Source organism: Melanaphis sacchari, unplaced genomic scaffold (assembly GCF_002803265.2).
Source record: "Melanaphis sacchari strain LSU unplaced genomic scaffold, SCAv2.0 Contig105_pilon_pilon, whole genome shotgun sequence".
NCBI classification, from domain to species: domain Eukaryota; kingdom Metazoa; phylum Arthropoda; class Insecta; order Hemiptera; family Aphididae; genus Melanaphis; species Melanaphis sacchari.
Genome location: NW_020270395.1, coordinates 1,206,597 through 1,229,026, shown reverse-complemented (window position 1 = coordinate 1,229,026; position 22,430 = coordinate 1,206,597). Strand labels below are relative to the sequence as shown.

The 22,430-nt window shown below is 22.6% G+C and overlaps 1 protein-coding gene across 1 annotated transcript; it reads right to left on the bottom strand.

Moving 5' to 3' along the window:
* Positions 1–3,351: 3,351 nt before the first annotated feature.
* On the bottom strand, positions 3,352–13,804 carry LOC112603256. The gene is made up of 4 exons (XM_025351759.1): positions 13,674–13,804; positions 9,539–9,745; positions 7,150–7,299; positions 3,352–3,524 (listed from the first exon to the last, which is right to left on the bottom strand). Exons 2-4 carry the CDS (start codon positions 9,716–9,718, stop codon positions 3,444–3,446), a joined length of 411 nt encoding a protein of 136 aa, XP_025207544.1. The 5' UTR covers positions 9,719–9,745; positions 13,674–13,804; the 3' UTR covers positions 3,352–3,443.
* Between the last annotated feature and the right edge of the window lie 8,626 nt (positions 13,805–22,430).

The following is a 22,430-nucleotide window of genomic DNA, read 5'->3' as shown; positions in this document are numbered from 1 at the left end:
TATTTTTATTTTTAAGTAAATACTTCAAAATCATATTTTATAAATAATATTAATCTATTAATATTATAATATAATCTATAGAAATGTCTCAAGTATAATAAATACTATACTAAATAATTTGCTATTTTTTTTTACTTTAAATGTTAGCTATAAAAAAATCTATAAGTATTTCAAAGTATGAACTTTAAGTATTTTTAAAAATTACAAAAATTAAAATTTGAATAAATTCATTATTTATAAGGGAAAAATGGGGATGAATATGCTTGACGAATAATTCTGTACATAAAATCTTATAGCTGAATAAACATTAATAACGGCATGTCATAATAGAAGTTCATTAGTTTTATTTAATTTTTATTAAATGTGAAAAAAACAAATTAATAAATTCTCTGAATTTAAGTATTCCTTAATTGTATTAAGCATGCTTATTGTGTAAAAAAGTATTTTGTATATACTTTCATCTCGAATACCAAAATAATGAGATTGTACGAATAGTTATTAACTAAATAATTTAAACTATACAACAATTATCATAATTGTATTCTTTTTTTAATTGATAAGAATAGATAATTTTATAAATAATTAATTATTAAATTGTTATTAGCCACTAAGGTAAGATGTATGATATGCTATAACACACCAATGCCATATAACAGTACTTTGGTACTATTTATTACTTTCGATACTATAAATTTGTATGATCATATTTATGAATTTTATAAAAATTATATAATTGTTCAATTACGAGTATTAGGCATAGATTAAATTAGTATATTTATTCTATGGTATTAAGGTACCTTTTCTTTTACTTTGGAATTTCAAAATTGTATATTGTATTCATAATTCATATTCAATTATACCATGAATTATTAAAATAAAATTGTGTACTTTTAAAATGTTAAATTATGTGGTGAAATGTAGTGATATCTAATTTGTTTTATGATTTTATAAAACAAAAATTACAATTTAATTTACATTATTTGAATTTAATAAGTAAAATATAATTTATATATTTATACGTACATTATATTTATTATATATATATATATATTTAACTATTAGTTATATTAATAATAAAGAGCCTTTTTTACATCATTACAAGATAAAGGTTTTTATGTTAATTTTTGAATTTCATTAATTTAATACTTAAAAAAATATGTGCATAGAATGCTGATGATAAAGAAATAACTAATAAGTAAATAATAAATAATAATTGAGTATTTCATCATCTTACCTTAAAATCTTTATTTAGCTTGTGGTGTGAACCAAGTATAAACTATACTTGACCAGTACCGGATTTAAGATAGGAGGAAGGGCATTAGTAGCACTCATATTCAGGCTATTAAAAATCTTAAAATATGAATTATTTTTGAAAAGAAAAAATAATCTAGTACATAATAATAAAATAACCTGATAATTTTTGATTGTTTTACGAAAATATTTAATTTTTAATATTATAAAAATATTGTGTCATTACATAATACATAGGTACATAGACTTTTCATAAATAATAAAGGTCACTGCAGTGATGAAATGCTGTTTTGGTCGTATTTATTTTATTTTTCACATTTCAAAGAATAGAAATATTTGATGGTATAAGTGTATTATTATTAATTCATTGTTAATTGTTATAAATTTATAATGCTATTGATGTCTTGCCTATTGCCATGCCGCCGTCTAATAAAGTAAAGTAATATAAAAATATAAAATTAATCTATCAAAAGACGAAAACTTATCATTAACACAACGGGGACTTATTTATAAGTGTATGGTTGTAGTTTTGTTTTTATATTTGTCTACTATTTACAACAAGATTTCTTTTGTTTTCCATTATCGATATTAAAACTGACAGTACAAATACAAATTCTTCGTTAGGTATCCTCTTAGTCAGGTAGGTAACTATAAACTAGATAAATAATAACGGGGGGCATGGCCGTTTTCGATCAAAATCGTACAATTCCCTTTTCGGCTGATTCACTTTTCGACTAAATTAAAAAAAAACACCGATTCCCTTTTCGACCAAAACAAAATTTTATGTAATTTATATAAAAAAATAAAATTTAAATCATTTAAGTAGGTTTGTATCATATTAACATAAAAATGATGTCAATATATAGATATTCTTATATTTTAAATAATTTTCTACATTTTATTTTACAAAATTTTTTGTAACTTATACTTTTAATAATTTTTAAAATTATGCAATTATACAATTTCCCTAATTTTACAAAAAATAATATATAAATTATTTTATTTTTTTTACATACATTACATAAAATTTTGTTTTGGCCGAAAAGGGAAGGATACGATTTTGGTCGAAAAGGGAATAGATTTATTTTAAATTTGGTCGAAAAGTTAATCGGTCAAAAAAGGAAGGGTACATTTTTGGTCGAAAACGGTCTCGCTCGTAATAACTATGATCAGTGCGACTAATGTCTATACACATTATTGTTTTGTTGTTAATTAAATATATTGTTTTGTATTTATAAAGATAGTGTAAATTGGATAGGTTCTGGATAAGACAAATAATAGATAGGTTTATTTACTATTTAGAGGAATAATTTTATCATTTCTTTTACAATAAATTTAATTAATTAATTAAGTTGAACTATTTTTTTTTTCAAACAGCTGACATTGAAAAATGTATTGAATGAAATTAATTTTGTACATATACTGTAAGACTAATTGAACATAATATACCTTTCTGATTGTATTATGAAACGCGGGTCTTCTTGTATTGTCTGCTCTTGTTTGCACTTGACTATTAATGAAGATGTAAATAATAAATATTAAGATTTATTTTTTCATTGACGTACTAAAAATATGGTAATATTAGTATTTTTATACTATCTTCATAAAGTAAAATGTTAATGCAAATTCCAATTGAATTTTAAAATTTAATATTTTTAATGTATGTATTTATTTATAAATCGTAAATATTATAATAAATGTCTTTAATTTTTATTTTTATAATAAAAAATGTATATAGTTATAACAGCATAGGTGAAAATAATGCCAAAATAACGTTTTGATGTAAGTACATGTATATGCATTTAATATTTAATATAATATTCTATTCAATATAATATTCCTTTCTTTGTCTATATAATATATATATAAATATATTAGGTATAAAAGATTATTATAATAAAGTATTAAATAATACTTATTATATCATATTATATACTCATATTCGTACAACTTTAAATGCATTTTTTAAATAACACAACCATTTCACTGATTTTATCATTATCAATTTATTGTGATCAATGAGTATATTTAATTTTAGAACCTAATTAAATATACTCAGTACGTCAGTACTTATTAAAATTTATGAAAAAAACAAGCGCATGAAGATGAGGGCGGTATAATATTCTCAACTGACATGATAAAAAAAAAAATATGTATATATATAGGTAGGTAGTTATCAGATTTTATTTCTTCTATTTAAAACAGGACACAGCGTTGAAATAACATCTCCAGTAAAGTCGTCCTTTTTGTTGATTTCGTCTCTGTAGTTCCATCTGAAAGTAAACATAATCAATAAGCTTATGCATTAATAAACAATTTTTTTTATATATAAGATTTATAATCAAGCTAGTAATACTTGGAAATAAAAATCAAAACAATTGAAATTTAATTAATAATTAATACAAATAAAACTATTCATTATAAAAAATTATTAATGACATTAATTTTATTTTTTTATCGATCGAAATAAACATCTGAAACATTGCAGGACATTAGTTACATAGTTTTTTTTTCACATTATGATAGTTATCAATACAAATTTATTACGATCATACAATTTTATAAGTTAAGTTATACAAATTGGTTTGTTTGAGAAAAATTGATTAAGTCAAGGTTTCATTTGTGATTGGGTCCAAATGTAGTGTTAAAATAATGAGATAGTCTGCGATCATCCCGATCTTGACTGTATTTTAAGCAGTTCGTTATTATAAGCTTATGGATAGTTCAGTTCCACAGGTCAGGCATTCGGGGGTTAGTATCTGACCATCAGGAAACGGTGAGTAATTCCGGTGTGACCAATACGTAATCAGTTGAGGACAGTGTCTTCTTTACGCTTTGGCTGTGGATTTAACCGTCGATTTGTTTTTCTTTTAATCTTGTTTAATTTGGTATTTTCTTTGTTCCAAATGCTTAGCCATTTATTATTAATGGTTAAATTTATATATATTTTTTGAATCACCATAAGACATTTATTTGATTAAAGAAGTTTCATTTTTGTTAATAGAAATTGAGACTTGTTCGTCGGTTATTTCGTTATCTAATATTATCGGCTGTCCAAGTATCAATATGACATTACTTTATACAAAGAGAGACGTAGTTTTATTTTGTTTTCACGAGTGGATAAGATATATTATACTTACTGGATATGGAAGTAAATAATAATATAATTCAATGCATATAGATATCGCTTTAAAATATATCATAAAATCGTATAAAAATAATGTAAAAGTGGCTACAATAATATTACTTTTTAGTTTTTATCTGTAAAAAAGTTTATTTTTACATTTTAGATAAACGTTTTTTTATTGTAATTTTTAGTGCACTTCTGTAATAAATTATATCCGTACATTTTTTACTGCAAACGTATAAGTTCTTTATAAGAAATAGTTATAAGGTATTATTATTATTTATTAGTTATTAGTTATTACTTATACAATTTCATTAAGTAGGTATTCATATTCTTCCATGAATATTGTACATCATTCATAATAATAGCTGCTTTTTGTACAATATGTAATTATTCAATTGTAAATTTAGTTACTATGAATTTAATTGCATTACATATTTTTAGCAACTGTCTTATATTAGGTCACATAACATAACTAAATGTATCAAATAAATTGCTTATTTAAAAACAAATAATTCATTTTACTGATAATATTTTGTTTTATTATTTAAAAAGTAATTCACCACTTTATCTTAGTTGAATATTGATAAAAATAATGCGAGCAGTTTAAAGTTTAAATAATATATGCAACATTAGTTGATCGTCAATAATTATAGGGTCCAGTATTCAGAATAAATAATAATACACTTTGAATACATTCCTCAATACTCAATATTTTACTTTTTCGTTACTTTAATATTATATTATGATATCTAATTTAATTGGTTTCAGTTAGATATATTAATTGTAATAGGAATAGCTAACTATTTAATATAAAATATTAAAGTAATTATAATATATAAAATATTCAATATAATATATAATCGTATCTATAAATATAATCCTAATCCATTTTATAAATTCATAACATGAAGTGTTTTTTTATTTTATGTATTGGGTAAGATTGGTAAGAAAAAAAACTAAAAGTTTTTTATTCCAATATTTTAAGAATTTTTTTACATACAATATTTAAATAACAGTTTTATTGGTATGTATGTTGTTTCCACACAAAGTGTGGGTTATTTTTTTCACAAAAAATATATTATCGCATTAACTATTGACTTTTGTTTCAATAAAATAATTTTAAAAAAAAGATTTGAATTAACAAATAAGTTTATTTTGTGTTTTTTAAAGATTGTTTTCAAATAAATTATCATCATTTGAGACGTTTGAAAAAATAAACACGATACTTATATTTTTAGATTTTAGTAGTTTATTCATAGAAAAAGAAAAAAATGCAATACAACAGTTTAATACGTAAGTAGTTTAGTAAAAATGAAGTAAAAAAAATAGTTTTATGTTTAAGATTATGAATTGCAAACAGTGATACACTGTTGTCTGTTACAGACGTACGTATTCTATCTAAATTCGCCGTATTTCTTTTTTTTAAAAGTTTTTTTCATTTAAAACAGCCTTCATTCAAATTTATACATTTAATTTTAAATTAATATAATATATTATACACTACACAAGTTAATTTTTATCTTTATAATGATAAATTATTTATTTTTTTTATTTGGTTTTTTTAAATCACTGTAGTAAATTGCTTCATGTTACCAACGAAGGTGTTTCGTTTCATTTTACTTTTATTACATTTTTACCATATGACAAAAGCTATTCTAATTAATATGTAAAATTGATAATAAATTAAAATTTTTAATGATATACTTAATTACCAATAAAACCTTGAAAAAATTTTAAGTTTAACCATATAGTTATTGTGATAATAAATTTCTTAAAATTCTAAAATAAGAAAATTCGGTACATATAAAAATTACGTCTATATCTTAAATACCGTGTTGAAAAAATTATTAACAGGTTTTACAACTGTGTTTTCATCTAACATTAGTTAATAAACAAACATATAATTAAAATAAGATAATTATATAATTTTATCAAAGATTTTTGATAAAATTGAAACCAAAATATATTTATGTTAACTTATAATGTCGATAATATTATATATTTATAATTTATAATTTATTAAAAATACACAGTTTCATTGGATTTTATTTGTTCATAATATATGATTTTTCGAGATCTTGAAAACTGTAATTTGTTTAAATAATAAATTAGAAATGTGTAGGTAGATAGGTATTTACATGTATATATATATATTTATTTATTAAATATTATTCAATTATAAATAATTATAAAAATTGATAGTAGAAGTGATTTTCTTTAAAAACCAAAAGACGAATAATTTTTAAATATTTTATTAATTTTTAAATTACTGTACATTTCTTATATAAATATGATGACTTATAGTAAATATCGATATTAAGAAACCTTAAAAACTATGGCTATTAATATGTATTGAAATATTAAAGGCTGAATACAACTTTAAAAGCTATGTTGAAATGTGAAACTTTTTTTTTTTTTACTTTTTATTTTAAAGCGTACAATCTGTAAATAAATTATTACAATAAGTACGCATGCGAAAATATGTAATATAGCTTGACATCAACGTGATAAAAGCAGCCACCCAATGGCGACACTTTATGACATATTAGGTTGAATTTAAATTTACCTTATATGTTTTGCTAATTGATATTTAAGTCTCTACACCACTTTCTCAATGTGAAACTTAATTATAAAATATTAGTGTTCAAATTATAGGCGAAGTTTCTGTTTTCGTATAGACAAACAATTGCAATCTCACGAAAATTTCCGAAATAATTAAAATTTAAATGATATTATACTATAAATAATATACTAGTGAAGTTACTTACTCCTGGGCTTGGTCTAGGAGCTCCGCTAATTGGAATTGATCTTTCTGGATAGTATCCTTTCATATTTCCAGAATTATTTCCGTCTACAGCTTTTTGTAATGCCACCATTAGTCTATCTAACAATAATGCAGTCCTTTTTGGCACAATCACCTATATATAATAACCACACAATATTATTTAAAAATAAATCGATAATTATGAAAATTAAACAAAATTTTATTTATTTAATAACGCCCAATCAAAAATCAAAACTATTTCACTTGGTAAGTATAATATTATATTATAGTAAAATCCTGACGATAGAAGTTTTTTGTTTTATATAAATGAATAGAGTCGGCGTTAGTGAAAGGACCTCAATATATATTGATGCTTTATCGAATAGGTAAATAAATACAATATGTTTACATTATTATTTTATATCTAAGGATTAATTAATTTTAATTCTGATTAGTTTATCCATACTTAAATTTGAAATTATTATTTTTCAGATATTCGAATGAGAATACAATCATATATATATTTAATATATTATATACAGCAAGTATATTTGTAGGTATATTTTTAATATAAGTAAAGGTATTTTTTTAAATGAGGGTATTATAAGCACATTAAGTTTCACGTATTGATTATTACTTTTTCGTAAGGCTTGAGAATATAATATTGTGTATTACGATACATACTTTGCGTAGTACAAAAAGTTTAATAAAAAAAATAAATAGGTACAGATGAAGGGGACTAAAAATTCGATGTATATAGAACGAAAAATTTAAATTTGTATTTCCTGTAGACATATAGAATTAATATATCATATCATATGATTAATTTATTAACAATTAATACTACATTCGAATTGTATATAATCAATTTATTTAAATCACAGTCGTGAATAAAGAATACTAAATTACACTATTTTCAATAAGATTATAACGCTTGTATACTCGATCAGTTCAATTTGAATAATTCATATGAAATCAGCGATTACTTTAAGTGGTAGGTGTTTTACGTATAAATGTACGTAGTGTTTACACGTAGAAATAACCTACATGTGTATATATTATCTAATATTCACAGTAGATTTACAATATTGAACTCTGGAAAAACGGAAATGAGTTTTATATAATATGATCTTGCAAATAAATCAAATCAAAAAAATCAAAAATCGTGTCGTGTCGTTGTCATTCGTTATCTTTGCACTCTGTGTCTATATCTTCACGGTTATTCGAGTAAGAAAATCAAAAACTCGGTACAACGTACTTTATAAAGCCTTATTATATCCATGATAATAATAATAATAATAATAACAATTAATACTATTTTTATTAAGCATTATTTGTTTCCACACACCAGCCATACACCGACATCTAGTTTTAGATAGGTACAAATAGAGCATAATACAGACGACGATCTTTTAGTTCCAATATAATCGAGACAAGCGTAGGTAATAAAAACTGTAGGGCGACATTTCATTAAAATTTTAAAATGACCAGGACCGTTGGTGTATATATTAATGTGTGAATGTGAAAGTTTTAACGACTCGAGTTTATTTCGTTTGAAAATTGAAATCGTGGACATAAATAAATGGTACCTAAAACGTCACATATTTGTGTACAATAAATACGTGAATATAGTGTTATCGCATTGTACCATTATGATAATGTACATATTTTAAACGGGGTCTTCCCCGCTTACTTAAAAATATTAAAGCACTTTTTGACCATATTTTTATAATACATAGGTACTTTGGTAAACACTTATTTTAAATAAATTACAAATTTAATAATTATATTTTGATGACGATATATATTTTTAAATTAATTTTTTTTTGAATTTACAACATTCTTATCACAAGCCCATTCTCTTTTATTCTTAACACATTATTCTAATTAAAGACAAATACTTACTAATGTACAAATACACAATACATTTTTAGAGAGTAATAAAAGCCGTTTCCTCGTGGTACATTCTGGATAATGCTAAATGACTTTTAAACTAATTTACACAAATGAATAATAAAGTGTTTCCTAAAGTGTTTACTATAAAAATGTGGTCAAAAGTGCTTTAATATTCTTGAGTGAAAAGGGAAAGAGTTTTAAAATATTTTGGCGAAAGAGTCTTGCCCATTTTATGCATTATATTATGATAGCTGATAGAGGGTAAGATTAGATTTTATTGGGTATTAATACATTGTCACCGTATTTCGTGAGATCCGTATTTAGAATTGTCTTGTCATTGAACAAATTAAATAATATTGTTTAGGTAGTAAAACAATTTTATGATTTTATAATCATTAATAACCACATCATCTTATGGTGAACTAGGTATTTGATATTTTCAACTATTTGCAATACAATATCATGGTGACATATGTATCTATGGTGAAGGTACCGACCGGGTATTCGTCGAATTCGACCGATACGTTCTTATCGTTGTTCGATGGCTGGTCTTCGGGTGTCCGTTTGTCGTATCTGAGTAATGTGAAGGGGTCCAATGGTTTTTGAAATGTCGAATCGCACAATGCAACCATACATAACGATATCAGAAATAAAACTATTTTCTTCCGAAGAACCATACTGATGATTATTTTATTAAAATCCACCTGAAAGTCAATGTTGACAATTTAAAAATAATTTAATATTAATTAATATTTATCCTAATGTGACAAATTCTATACACCAACTTGTACATGGCGTATATTTCTGTATAGTTTTTAATGAAACGTGAGCTGTTAAAATTTTTAAATAAAATCGTTAGTGCCAGGTTGCACAAAAAAAAAAAAATTGATTAATTTGATGGTTCATTAAAATTTAATGGTCTACTAAATCATGCTATATAGTTATAGTCACCATTAGTTCACTATTGATTCAATAAATATTTAGTGATTGTTTATGCAACTCGGATACTCGTGCAGTTTATACAAAAAGTCACATTAAACCTCAGTGTAACAACGTCATCTATGTTACACTACCTCAATACTCCTTTTTTTTTTTTAAGGAAGGTATCACCAGTCACCACAAAATACACACATACTTAATAACTATTAGTATTCACATATTTATTACATTATAATAATTTAAAATATTATATTCGAGGTATACTTAATAACGTTACTTTAGAAGTATAATAATACTTAGACAGAAATTAAATAATAAATTTAAAATACTGATTAGAAACAACCATATAGAATACACCAATTATTATGAAGTTATGCATACGATCGTGCAATCACATCTATTTTAGTGATTCATTTTATTATATTTTTGTATTTTTGAAAATTTTTTTATACTGTTTAAAATTTAGTTATTATTATTTATTAATTATTATGTATTGATTATATCGGAAATCGATTGAAATAAGTATGCTTTATATTTATCTCTTTCAAATTAGCTATAATAATTTAAATAAAAATTATGTTTTTAAGAAACAATTTTTAAATGATGAGTACTAAAATATTGTATCTGATAGAAATTCATTTGTTTCTTATGTGTGATTATTATATGAATTAAAAAAAAAGTACTTATTTGTTTTAAATTATTAGGTACTAGGTATTACTATAATATTAATTAGGGAATAAATGTGTAAGTATGCAATATGTTAATAAACGATGTACCATGTATCTATATAAACTTTTTAACTACTTAGTAAATATAAAGTATAGATAAATGTTGAGATATTTTATTGGCGATAAGTACATCAAACTTCGAACTGGTATCTATTTGAAAATTACATTTTGGGATGTGCAGTTATAATCTTATGCGCTTATAAATTAACATGTAATCCATAAATATCTTTAAGAAAAGCTTTTTGAAAGAGATTTTTTTATGAGAAAAGTAATAAGAGCTGACTATTTATAAAACTTCTAATATAATTTAATCCGATAGCTTCTCTTATTTCTTAACATCTAAAACGATTATATTTTTACAGTTAAATAAAATTCCTTTATTAACATGCCTTTTACCTAGTTGTTATTTCATTTAATTTATTTTAATAGCATGTTATGGGCTACGACTCCGACTGTATTAAAATGTTGATGTTATTTATATATATGTATTTGTGGACTGGGGGTTTTAGGATATTATTCAATGTATGGAATTGGGTTTCAGTTATGTAAGTATTAACAGTTTTGTACCGAACATTTTTGACATGCATGTGATTCTCGATGATCCCATAACGATCATTACAGTTGAAAGATTCGAGGAAGCTAAAAAACTAACATAACATTATTATTCTATCAAAAAGTTAAGTTAGATTATTAACCTATATATATTATATAGTTCATAGTTAGCGAGTCGTCTTGAATAATTAAAGTATAAAATATATTTAGTACAGGTAGTATGCAGTATTAGGACAAGTGACCACATAATAATTGTTTATTAACCAAACCTACCATAAATATAAGTTGAACATATAAAATAATATATACAAAGTTTAATTTATAAACTACATTGTAGATAATTCAATAATATGTATTAATATTTAGTGTGTTTATTTCATTCAGAGATATTTTCTATATTTATATTATATTTTTGTTTAAATTGAATATACTTGCCTAATAATAGCACTCTGCACTCAAACTGGTATTCAGTCAAACTTAGTTTTAAAATGTGTACAGTGTATACCTAACATAAGAATTGTAAAATGAAAAGTACTGTTTTCTCAGACTTTACCTATTTATTAATAACAAAATATTCTTAATTATAAATAATCATTAATTATAACAATTAATAATAATAATAAAAAAAAAATGTATGAGTATCTACTATAAATTTTATCAATATTATAGATAATAATCTAATCTGATTATCAGAGTTTTATAGACAAAATGAATGTAGGTACCATGGTCCATGATAAAATAAAAAAAAAATAAAATATATTTCTGAACTAGTGAAGTATAAAATGTATTGTTTTTTAATTAATGTTTTTTAAGTTAAAATTCAAAACAGTTTACATAACTAGGTAAGTAGTCGAAACATTAAAATAAAAAGTTTTTTTTCCATGCTATTTGAATATAACATTACCGAGGTAACATAATAAATATATTAGGTACATATAAAAATAATAATTGTACATACTGGATTATATTTTAATTTTTCCTTTGATACGTATATTGTATGCATTAAACATACAATAATAAATTATTAATTACCTAAATGACAACATAACACAATAAATTTTATATACTTATATGACTAAATATATCATATATATTAAATTTGTATAATGATTTGTAATATGTGAATGTTTTAGTATATTCTGCATAAAAAAAAATAAAAAAATGCATTCAAACTTTACAGTTCAAGATTTTTACATTAGTCGACGTTTTAAAGGTATGTAAATTAGAAAATTAAATGTTAAATTATATAAATTATTTGTTATTCCGAGGATGTACTTATATTATCTTCAGTAATTTCGAATAGTCATCGTTGTAACCTTTAAAAATTAAAGTTAAAAAAGTTAAAAGGATAGAAATTTAATACAATGATGATAATAATAACCATAATTACAAAGACTGAAGTACTTATTTATTATTAATTTAAGTAATGAGAAATATGGTTAATGTTAATTGACCATTTTTATTTTGATGTAGGTCGTTGTACTTATTTTTTGCTTTAAACGTTTTTCATTGTAATATTTAAAATATTATATTCGTGATAAAAAAAAAAAAAAAAAAAAAAAAACAATTGTTATATGACTGTATAAGTGTTATTAATATATTTTTTTTTAAATAAAATAAATTTAAATATTAAAATGTATATTTTTACATCAACAAAAATGAAATATAGTCAAAACGTATACACATATACATTAACAATAAGAGTTTTCTTGATGTTTTTACTTGTATATACTATTAAAATACATTATTGTTTGTAAATATTTCCACTTCACCACTCGAAAAAACATACTCGAAATTGTGTTATTTTTGTTTGTACGCGTACTTATTTGAAATTTAATAAATGTCAAATATTTTTACGATAACTAAATTTATACGTATTTCTGAAATTATAATAACTAACACTAATAGATATCAATACTATCATTAAATTAACAAAAAATATTATGCCTAATAATAATGATTTTTATTATCATATAATATATAAAACTATGAATACAAAAAGTTTGATTACATACAATGCATATACCTATTATAAAATTAAACTTAAATAATTAAATATAATAATTTTTGATACAGAGTTAACGTATTAAATTTAACATTTTTTAAATTATTTTTGTCGTATAATTTTTAACTACGTTTATATTAAATAATATGAACATATTTCATTTGATTTAAAAACTTTTACACATAAGTCATTATTAATTAAAGTTACATAAAATGGTTAAGAATAGTATTTTAAAGTAGTTAATTAAATTTTTTTTCAAATAATATTTTCGGCAAAATAAACAAGCATGGTAGTTTATTATATTAATGCATGTATATTTATTATAACACAGAATATTAATATATAGAAATTACACTATTTATTTAATATATTAACTATTAAAAACGTTATATTTTTATGTGTACTAACCTTGTTGAATAATAATGAATTTATACAACTGCATTGGTGTGCAACTAGAAAATGTATGATCGGTTTCTGGATAAATATTCGTTTGTAGTGCAATGATTCGAAAGCCGCAAAACTCACCAACACACGAGACTATAAACAAGTGATTCTTCAGGATCCAAGTTGCGGCGCCACCTACTTACGTCAACTATTTAAACGCCCTCCTTTTATTTACTTCATCATAGTCTCATAATAGTTCATTCGTAAAATGAACAACTGACTATATTTTCTGTAACTTTATTATATAAAAAAAAAAAGTGATTTAATTGTTATTTTTTTGCTGATGTCCAAATTCTAATGTCTTTGAAAAGCACTATACTACATTACCACTATAACTAATTTTCAAATAAAAACAAGGTATATAATTAAAATAATATGTTAACTATGGTAGTATTGATATTAAACATTCAGTTTAATATTTTGACTTACAATCAATTAATTACTAATAACTCGTTTTATTTTTACGTTTTAAATTAGAATTGCTTATGTAGTATGTATTGTGTATAAAAATAGTGTTAAATTGTTAAAAATAATTTTACATGGTTTTATTTTAAATTGGAGTAATTTGATGTTATTTTTTAGTTTTTTAAATTAAATACAATTAACGGACTTTATATAATTCGGTATTTATGATGAGAAGTTTAGCCATTAAAATATTACATTATATCACCACATAAACGATCGATATTAGTATTAGGATTCGTATTTATCTGAATTCACATATAACAATTGAAAATAGTTGTACTTAATATTATATGTTTGTAGTTATGTATGTGTTGTAACTTATTAGTATTTCAGTATTTATGTAAATAGTGAAAACTATTTAACGAAGAATTTCATTTATATTTTATAAGGTCATTAATTCGTGAAATTATGTACTATAAATTTAACGTCATACCAATGAAAATATGAAATAAATAAGTATTTGTTTAATATTATTTATAAAATGAAAACTCAATTAGTCTCAAATGAAATATAATATGGTAAAAATATGCGAAAAGTATTTAAACACAAACTAAGTTAACATTTAATAATGGGTACAATAAGTAGGTATATTATTATTAATTCAATAATAAAAATAAACAATATCATTTATTATTAAATGCCTTTTTCAAAAATTAAAAGTTTTTTAATAGTTTCTTTAAATAAAACTGTTTCTGTTGAATATTTTAATTATTTAATATAGATTATTTAAAATGAGATTTGTTTAAGTTACTGATTATTTATAAAAATATCAAATTTAATATGATTATTTTTTAACTTATTTCTGCTTAAATATAACATACAAAAACAAAAAATAGTTTCTATAGTTTTTCTTTGATATTTGCGTAGTAAATAATATAATTCTTAAATATTTTTATGTTTATCAATGATGTAGATAATGACGATCATAAGATTTATAAATATCAAGTAATGTATGCACTTATAGTTTCTATATAGAACTTATAATGATACTTATTGGTGAAATTTCATAGTATTATTACATATTATTTCGTGGAATGTGGAATACAAATACCAACCCTAAAATTATTATATAAAAGTTGATCATAGTCCAAATTTACTATATCATAAAAATGAAGAAATCTATTTCCATAAATGAGAGTTGAAAAATGTGTTGTTTGTTATCTATTTTATATTATTCCAATCAATATCAACTTTTCATGTCTATAATTGTACATCGTAGGTACTTAAAATATTACAATAATTATTATAGTATTAAACAGTATTAATTTATGAAAATAAACATAAATCAATGATATTATTGTTATGTATGGATAATATAGGAGAGATGGTTGAAAATAATAAAATAAATATTAAATGCATAATTTATTTTATTGACCCATCGATGACATGTATGACAATTAAGTTGGGGGAAATAGTGTAGGTATTGTAGTATTTTCCAGAAAATAGTTATTTTTGTTTTTATTTACTCAATATTTTTTATTAACCCATATTATGATAATAAGGCAAACATAATTATGATAATAAGGCAAACATAATTATTTTTTTCAAATTAAATGTGGTTGTTTCTGTTCAAGCAAAAAAAATTAAAAATCCCATTATTTAAAAAAATATTATTAAAAATATTATTTAATGAATAACTGAAGTATTAATTTATATATTTTCATTTATATGTTATTAATGAATCCATTTAATAATGAGAAAATTACTTAAGTAAGAATTGCACCATTACAGGCATTACATTTTTTCAAAAAATATCGAATTATAAAATAATCGCATAGTAATAAAAAAGTAAAAAAGAATTTCTGTATAATATGATACAGACTGAATAAAAGGCTTGTTGATATATTTGCTCGGTATCCCGGTGAGCTTATCTTTATTCACCTCCAAATTAATTTTTTTTGCCAATGTTATTATCACGACGAAAACAATAATGATAAATGATTATGTAGTTCAAAAATAATTACACTATAAATGTATTTTCTTCCATAAAATGTAAACATTATAAACTTTTATATCAATACTATATGTCATTTTGTTTCGAAATGGAGTTCAAATTCTTATAAATATATATTAAATATTATCTAATTTTTGTTTTAATTCATAAAAATGTATTTAGGTAGAGACAAATTCGTTTTTAATATGCTTTTTGTTAATCGTATTCTATATATCTATATAGTTTGCAAAAGGTAAAAAATTATGAGTTACAATCGCAGTATTTTTAAATATTGTCCAGTTTAAATATTAAGTTATAATTTTGATTGACTTACCTCCTTTGAGCTTTGTAGCTTATGCTGGAGATAGGGAGTTATTAAAATTATTAAATATTACAGTAGTAAAATAAATATAAACACAACCAACTAAAAAATAAAGCAGAAACGTTAACATCAAAAAACGTCTTTCTTCAGTTCTAAAAATAAATACTTACATATTATGCATTTAAAATTTATATTATTATTTATAATTATTTTTGTTTTTTTTTTTTTTTAATTTAAGAGACATAAAATTAAAGAAAGTTGGTCCCAGATAATCTATTAAAGACTGACCAAATCATTTGATGGCATATTGAACTGGAAAATTATAATTTCTAAGAACATAAAACAATTTTTTTGTACTGGTATCTTACTGGTAAAAACATAAATTATTTATAATTTTCATTTGTAGATCCGACTATTAATACAGATTTAAAATTTTTACAGTTTAAAATTTTTTCAAATAAATTTATGTTCATGTTTTAAATATTACAAAATATACTGAATTCATATCACAAAAATGAATATTGGACGATTTTTCGTAATGTTTAAAATATTGTTCTAATAGCTATCATTTATGTATTTTATCAATATTTTAAGTGATGAAACAAACTTGCAGTTATTAGCATAATTTTATTTCTGTTTCAGCTTTTAGTAAAATTTGTTATTTAAACCAATAGTCTCATTTGAATATAAAATATTTACCGTTAATTATAATAAAATCCTGTTTAAAAGCTAATAAATTTATTTAAAATATGTTATCAATGAAAATAAATTATTATTTATTTATTTATTTTTTTGATTGGGACACAACTCATATAACCAATACTTTCAATAGGCAATAAACGATGGCAGCAGAGAAGTAGTATTGTTCACACAGATCCTCCTCTGATTTAGATTTAAACGGAAAAAAGTACTAAAAAATGTATATGCGGCCATGTGGGTGATAAACTAGCCAAATATACGACATGACATAAAAATTGAGATTAATTCGTAACAAAATTATTATTATTATTATTATTATTTATTATAATACAATTTGTAGTTTGTACGCAATATGCATATAAGTTATAGCAATATAATATGCAAGGTAAAAGTAAACTATTTAACTTTAAAACAAAATTGAAATGAATAAGTGAAATGTAGTTAGGCTGATTACTTTAATAGTTAATATTCATTATCTCAATAAATATTGACCTTTTTAAAAATAATAAAAAAATATCAGTTATAATAAAATATTTTTGGAAGAAAACATTTTTTTCTAATTATTTTTAAAAATTAAAAATGAATGTTTTCATTTAAAAAATTTAAATACCTAAAAAAAATGATGACGATAAAAATATAATGAAGTATAACCATTTTTTCAAATATTGTATTATAATTACTTTAAACTATGTAAAAAATATATTTTCAAAAGGATTAAAAAATTTCGATATGATAAATTTTTCTGTTAAAATAATCACTTAATGTCATATGATTTTATAATTTTTATATTTATTGATTGTTATTATTTTGTATTATAAGAAATCATTTAGGAAAAGTAGATTGAATAATATAAAAAAATGCTTTTAATTGATTTTATTTTTTAAACATATTTAATTAAAATAATATTTCTAGTTAACATTATCACTTACTAGTGACGAGTTATCATTAATTAGTTCTATTCCATAAAAAAAGTTCATCACATTCGGATTATAGAAATCATAGAAGTATTTAATGAAATACATACGAAATAAGAAATTTAAATTTTTAAAAAAATTATGTATTAAAAAAAGAATAAATTACTTGATTTTAATAATTCTGAAAAACTCTACAACGATTAAGTATTAACAATTATTAAAAAAAATATAATAAATGATATTATGAATTGTTGTATTATGTCTGTGTAGATAATATAATACGTTGATATAACATTTAAGACCGCACAGTAATACAATATAAATTATAATATAGTTTTAATGGAGAATTTTAATCAAAAATTTACAGAATATAAGACTATAGAAAATAGAGAAACCATAACTCACAAGTTCATAACATTTATTAAAATTAAATAGTCACGATGATAAAGAAAGAGTTAGAGTTTAATAAAAATATAGTCTTTTGTTAAAATGTTCTTTATCAAGAACTTAATTTCTATATTATGTGTATAAAATGTGTGTGTGTGTGTGTGAGTATAATGTGTCTCCGAAGAAGAGTTACTAAAACCATTATAAATAGAAAATGAGTTAGTATTTAAAAATGTTTTTAAAAGCACTAAAAAGCTGAAAATTTATAAAAGAAAATTAATATTTAAAACTAAAAAAATTATATAATAATGAAATAACAATTTTGATATGTTAAGTATTTTAAGTAGTTTTGAAAAATGATATAATCAGACTTAATATTCTTTTATACCAAAAAGTAAAATAGATATTAAAAATCATAAGTTTTAATATTTTATACAATAGTACGAGAAGATATTATGTTTACATTTTAAATTCTTAGCAAAGCAATGAGTTAGTATGTGTTTTGCATTTTTTTTTTGTGTTTATCATCATCTTTTGGTGCAGTAAAAATATGGCTATTTTAAACTTTGAGGGCAGTTTCTCTGATCAAATTTTATCTTATTGGTATTATAAGGTAGGAAAAGAAGAAGTTTTTCAAAATAAGTATTCTAAATTATTAATTAATTTTCCGAGGTTACTCTACACCAGCTTTAGATGAAACTAATTTTGTTTTTATTTGAACCTAATTCAAAAATAAATTATCGTGGATATTTGAAATTTTCACCAAATATACCTTAAAATATTTTAACACATTTTAAGCTATTTATATAGAAATTTTAAATTTTTAGATATTTTTAGTATTTTGTCTATAAATGATTTTCGCTCAGTTAAAGGCTTGAAAATATAATACAAGATTCTCCTCAAGTTGAGCTTATAGTTATTTAAAAAAATTGAAGATATATTAGTATATATTTTTTTATAGCGTGTTATATATTGTGTCTTCTGAAGTTCAAACACGGAAAAACTATATTAAAATCTATTTATGCAATGGTTTATGCAAAGATTCATTTATTCTATCATATGACTAATAGAAAAATAAATTTAAAAATATCCATAAAAATAAACAATTCACCATCTCCATTTGGAATCATATTTTTCGCGTATGCAATGATTCATCATTCAAATTCTACTCAATAGCTAGCAGTGCATCTTATCAGGTTTCTTATACTATCTAATCGTATATTATTAATATTTTTACGGTTATTTATTTTTTTTTACTTGCATTTAATAGATGTACCTATTTATTAAATGTTTACTGGAAGTAACGAATTTTTATTTTCTTTTTATATACAAATAGCATATAGCTAGGAATATTTTTTTTTTGCATTAGAATTATTTAAAACATTTAGAACTCAAAAGTGATCATGATATGAATTTAATAGAAATTATATATTGTTGCCTGTAGGTATTTAAATATCTATAGTTTATGTATAAGAAAACCACAAAACTTAAATCTTCGCTAAAAATATTTACGAAGTATAGAATATAGATATAATATAAATTTATTGTACTATAGAGTTTGAACTTTGTCTTATATTATTTTTATTTAGCTATAAACAATATATAAAATTTGTATTGAAAACATCGTAAGTATACATTCATTTATGTATTATCGATTTCATATGTTTATTCAATTCTTGAAACGAATAAAAATTTCATTCGAGTAATGGAACCTGTTTGTTTTTCAATTTTCAAGGTAAAAATTATATTGCCTTTTTACGTAAATAACATTAAACTCATCATATCATGACCATTTTTATTGATAAAATTTAAAAAAAATAAATACTTAAATTAAGTTTTTAAGGCGACTTTACAATCTAGTTTTATGAATCTAGTGAACCTTTGTTATATAAAGTAATTGTTTAAAAATATTGTTATCTACTATAATTTGTAGGAAAATAAAATTATTGAAAAATTTAGTTTCTAGTACTTTTGATTGAGGGTATGTGAATTAAAATATACAATTTAACTTTTTTGTTACTATTTAATTACTTTTAATTTCAAACCATTGCCTTTATAGTTAACAAAGATTTGTGTGGCTCACAACAAAATACAAGCATAGCGATTCACCTGATAGGTACAATTTATACTTAAAATTATCTCTTCAGAAACGGGTTTTATGAATAAATAACTATTGCAAAACGTTAACAGCTTATTTGATATTAGTTGCAGCTCAATTAAACAGTAATTTTTAAAATCGCGATTAGGTTCGAATGATGTTTAAAAGAATTGCATTGAGACACTGAAGCAATTTGTGTACACCGATCATTGTATTGAAAACCAGACGTTATATAACATTTTATTTTAAAGACATAAACTGCGTTTTAAAAAAATAAATAGTTTACTGTAACCGATAAAATGTGTAAACAAATAATGCAATACTTTTTGCTTTGTTAAGAATCTGTTTTTATTAAGCGACTTAAGTGATTTTGGCTGTAAATACTATATTATACATTGAGTAGTTTTTTTTTTTTTTTAATATTTATATTAAGAAATAGCGTTATAACAAAAAGTTTTTGTAATTCCTTTTAAATTTAATATATGTTATTATACATTTATACTACAATATATTAATTTTTAGCCTCATTCAAAGTTAAAACACATTAATATTAGTATATCATAATATTAAATTCATTTTAATTTTAAATTTTGCGTAAAATACGTAGGTATATAACCAAGCACTAATAAAATACCTCTACTGCAAATTACTTGTTAACTTAATAATTATGACCTGTGACCATACAACAATCGTCTTTTTTATGAGGTCACTATATTGAATGTTTATCATATTGTAATGATAATACAAATAAATAAGCACTTTTCGTCTTTTCAACATTATTCGCTTGCACATTTTCGTCGAGGTAATGATATTAGTGATTCGCGCATAATAGAATGTTGTTTACAACATCATAATGAGCTTGTTAAGCAGAACGCATATACTCTTCGACGTATTGTAAAGTCACTATTATTTAACCCACGACGGTTCATGTATACTTACTTAAATACCTAAACACTGGCTATAATACTCTTTGCACCTTTGGTTATTCGAGGTTAGGTTAAACCCGTCTGAGATAGATTTTACCCCATCTATTATTATAGTTTCCGATTTCCGGTATCAAACCGAATGCATAATTTGTAGTAGAGATATTGAATGGATACATACTAGTTGCGGACAAATTATTCAAGTCAATATTATAACATAACAATTGTGGACACGAGTTTCGCTATTTTAATACTTATTGCGTACAGAATTTTTTTTAATGAAAATCACGTGAGTTGCCTTTTACCACTTTTTAGGACTTGGACAATTTTTTTTTTGAAACAGCCTGTATAAATGATACTCTACTGATTTCACCACTTGAATATTACAACATTTTTTTGCTGATAAATGCTTCATTTTTGACAGTTTTTTTTGTTCGTTTCAAATTTTGTATAGCAGTAGGTGCAATTCATTTTCGTATACCAATCTGTACTTCATTTAAGGCGTCGACCAATTGGTATATAATAGGGTTAATGCGATAAAACATTCCATTAAGGTTAGCATGAACACTTTCATAAGCATTTGCGGTTCGTGAAATAAAAAAAAATTAAGTTTTTCACTATACATTTTTATACAGATAATAGATGATCAGAAAGATGAAAAATATTAAGCAGGCATGAGTAAGGTTGTAGTTAAACTGATTAAACATGTTTTTTGAAAGCTGTCTCAAAATCGTCAATATCAAACAGTAATTTCCCAGCGTCCACGATCGTTATATTAAAAATAATAATTGGACATTTGTCCGTAATTAGTATCTTACATTTATGTCCGCAATACGTATGTTACCTTTTTAAATTTCGTCTGCAACTCACATGGTTTTTGTCACTTTATCCGCAATTCGGAAACACCGTATCGAATTACCGATTATGTACCGAAGTTTGTATAAAATAAACGGCAACAAGATTATAAATGTATAATGTCA